Raw genomic sequence first — 2,666 nt, forward strand, 5'->3', positions numbered from 1 at the left:
CTGTGTGGTTTGAAAGACAGAATTCTGACCTGAAAGAAGTGGAAATGTTGGCACTTAAATTTAACCGCTGTTTGAAGAAAGTTTTTTTTTTTTTTTTTTGCTGTTTGAAGAAATTTTTTTTTTTTTTTTTTACGCATTGGTGGATAATAATTTCAGATTAATTGACAGGAAAGTGTCGGCGGGGAAAGGGACATGGATCAGAGCGCAGGTAAATGACACTGTGGTTAATGGGATCTTTGACATGATTAAACAGTCCTCTGAGCTGTTGACTTTAAACGTGAAGACGTCTGCTGCATTCAGATCCAAACTAAAACAAAAAGCATCAGTGTCAGCTAGTACACTAATGCAAATAGTCAGGACCACCCTACTGGAACTGTTTCCGTTTCCACTCTGATTGAAAAGACACTCTACCTTCAGGATGGGAACACTGACAAATCACTGGCTCTGCTGAGGACGCACAGAGTAGATGAAGTTGGATCTGAGCCAAATCCAGTGACAGTTCATAATTGATTACACTTTTATCTCAGGGCCCGGGATTATACGCAGCTCATATACCATCCATCTTAAGGTTTTTGTGTGTGGAAAAGGCCACTGACAAAAAGGCAGCCAATCACAGCAGACTCTGCTGTTCACACCAGCGGTTATGCTAACAGCTTTAAAACTATGTCTATAAATTACATTAAGAAGAAGGAAACGACTTCTCCTACCAGATACTTTCTACCTTCATCTCAGTTTATTTCTTTATGGCACACAACACGTGGCTCCGCCTGAGTCCGAGGACAGCGGCCAAACTGAGCATCATTAATGAAAATCCAACTGCCCTTTCTTTCAGGCTGAATTCCTTTGCATTCAATTTGTTTAACTGCTGTCTTACAACTTCTGTCCTCTACGTTCCACATTTTAAGCTGCAGACTGTTCCACAAAGTCAGAGTGAAAGTCATCAGTGAGTCCAAACTGTTAAAGGCCAGGATCGACTCAGGTTGTTTTGAAGCCTACGTAACAATGCAGTGGATTTCTGTAGCTTGTGTTTTTATGATTTTTCAGTTTAAGGGTTTATCACTAGAATAATTTGTCATAAACATACATCTCATCAAACTTAGGATTTCTTTTCTGTAAAATAGGTTCATATAAACCAATCAATCCTGTTAACAAAAGCCCAAAGAGAAAATGAACATTTTTACCTCAGAGAAATTCTGCAGTCATTCACCTATAATGACTTTGTTTAGTGAGTCATTTGGGTAAAAATCAAATCAAAACTTCGTGGATGTTAATGTCTCAAAACAAAAATCACTAATTTTCACTATAGGGTTTAGTGTAGGGGGGATGAAAAGTTGAAGTAAAATCCATCTAAATGATGAGACAAAAAGACAAACATTCTTTAAAAGTTGTAGAATTTGAACATCATGTTCTAACTAGAACTTTTCTGAAGGCCAGCCAGTAAAAGTACGGCTACACAGAGACGCAGTTTGAACTTTCTCTGACCAGCTGGTTATGGGTTACAACCAGGGCTGTCAAAATAACCCTGGGGACATTGATCGATTATTTGTTAAATATATCAGAGTTCAAATTTCCACATATTTTAACGCAAAGGCAGAAGGACGTGCTGTGTCATGTCATGGGAAGAAGCCAACATCTTAACATCCCATCATCAACTCCCAGTACGTGTTCGTGGGTGTTTCAACCTGAGGTCAGTGGCCCGGCTTGTGTCAGAGCAGAATGACTAATATTGGGACAGTGAGTCAGTCTACAACTGACAGTCTGACTGACACAACAGTCAGATGGATTGTCCACGACCGCAGACTCATTAGTATCGTTTAGGAGAGCGACTGGACTGAAGTTTAGAAAGAAACTCTCCACACGATGAACGGGAATGACAGAAATACACCAACTCTATGAAGAGACATTTTCACTGAGACTGTTTAAGATTTGTATGGACATTTTTACATGTAAATACTTCCACCATTCCACAGATAAAACAAAGTGAGAAACACTGACATCTACCTGCTGTTGATGGTACTGTGCGTTCCAGAGATATACAGTACAGAAATGACAAAAAAGTATTTCCTAACATTGTAATAGTGAAATACACATTTACAGCTGTACTACTAAATAAACGTGGGTTTATTGGGGCAGTACAGCTACTCAATAAGTATCTGTACTACTTACAGTACTCTGGTGGGCCAAAGCAGATTCTGCCATTTCATTTAAATGGTCTGTATTTGTATTGTACTTGATGTAGCCTCGTAGCCTCTACCTACTGACACCAAGGATGCAGGCGTGTGTGACAATTAACCTATCAAGTGCAGAACCATCCACCTGAGCAACAGTCAAAAACATTTTTTTTTTTCTTTCAAAAAAATCTGGACATGGATTCGACAATGAGACTGAATGACCAATGTCTTTTTTTAACACCAATGAGGACATCCACTTGGTGGCCTACACTGTATGGTGGAAAACAAAGCCTAACAGGACAGTTGGGTCCTACCTTCCCTGATGCTGATGCTCCTTGTTCCACTGAGAACCTGCAGAGACACAGATCATCCAATTATTAGTTTGATTTGTGTCTTACATCACAACAACAGCGTTGAGATTTCAGCACATTTCTAGAACAATGTGACCCCCCCCCCCCCCCCACCCCCCCCCCCCTTGTTCGGGGCCCCCAGGCA

General features: G+C 40.3%; 1 protein-coding gene across 3 annotated transcripts in view; it reads right to left on the reverse strand.

Moving 5' to 3' along the window:
• whrna (whirlin a) overlaps positions 1 to 2,666 on the reverse strand; it is a 102,014-nt gene that overhangs the window by 34,469 nt on the left and 64,879 nt on the right. For all 3 annotated transcript variants that reach the window (XR_003051778.1, XM_025062480.1, XM_008324275.2), the window contains exon 6: positions 2,486 to 2,522. Coding sequence is in view for 2 of the 3 variants with exons in the window: in XM_025062480.1 (XP_024918248.1) it covers positions 2,486 to 2,522 (37 nt within the window). In the remaining variant the exon portion in view is untranslated. The remainder of the gene's footprint in view (positions 1 to 2,485; positions 2,523 to 2,666) is intronic.

This window comes from Cynoglossus semilaevis, chromosome 14 (assembly GCF_000523025.1).
Source record: "Cynoglossus semilaevis isolate Cse_v1.0 chromosome 14, Cse_v1.0, whole genome shotgun sequence".
In the NCBI taxonomy this organism is placed as follows: domain Eukaryota; kingdom Metazoa; phylum Chordata; class Actinopteri; order Pleuronectiformes; family Cynoglossidae; genus Cynoglossus; species Cynoglossus semilaevis.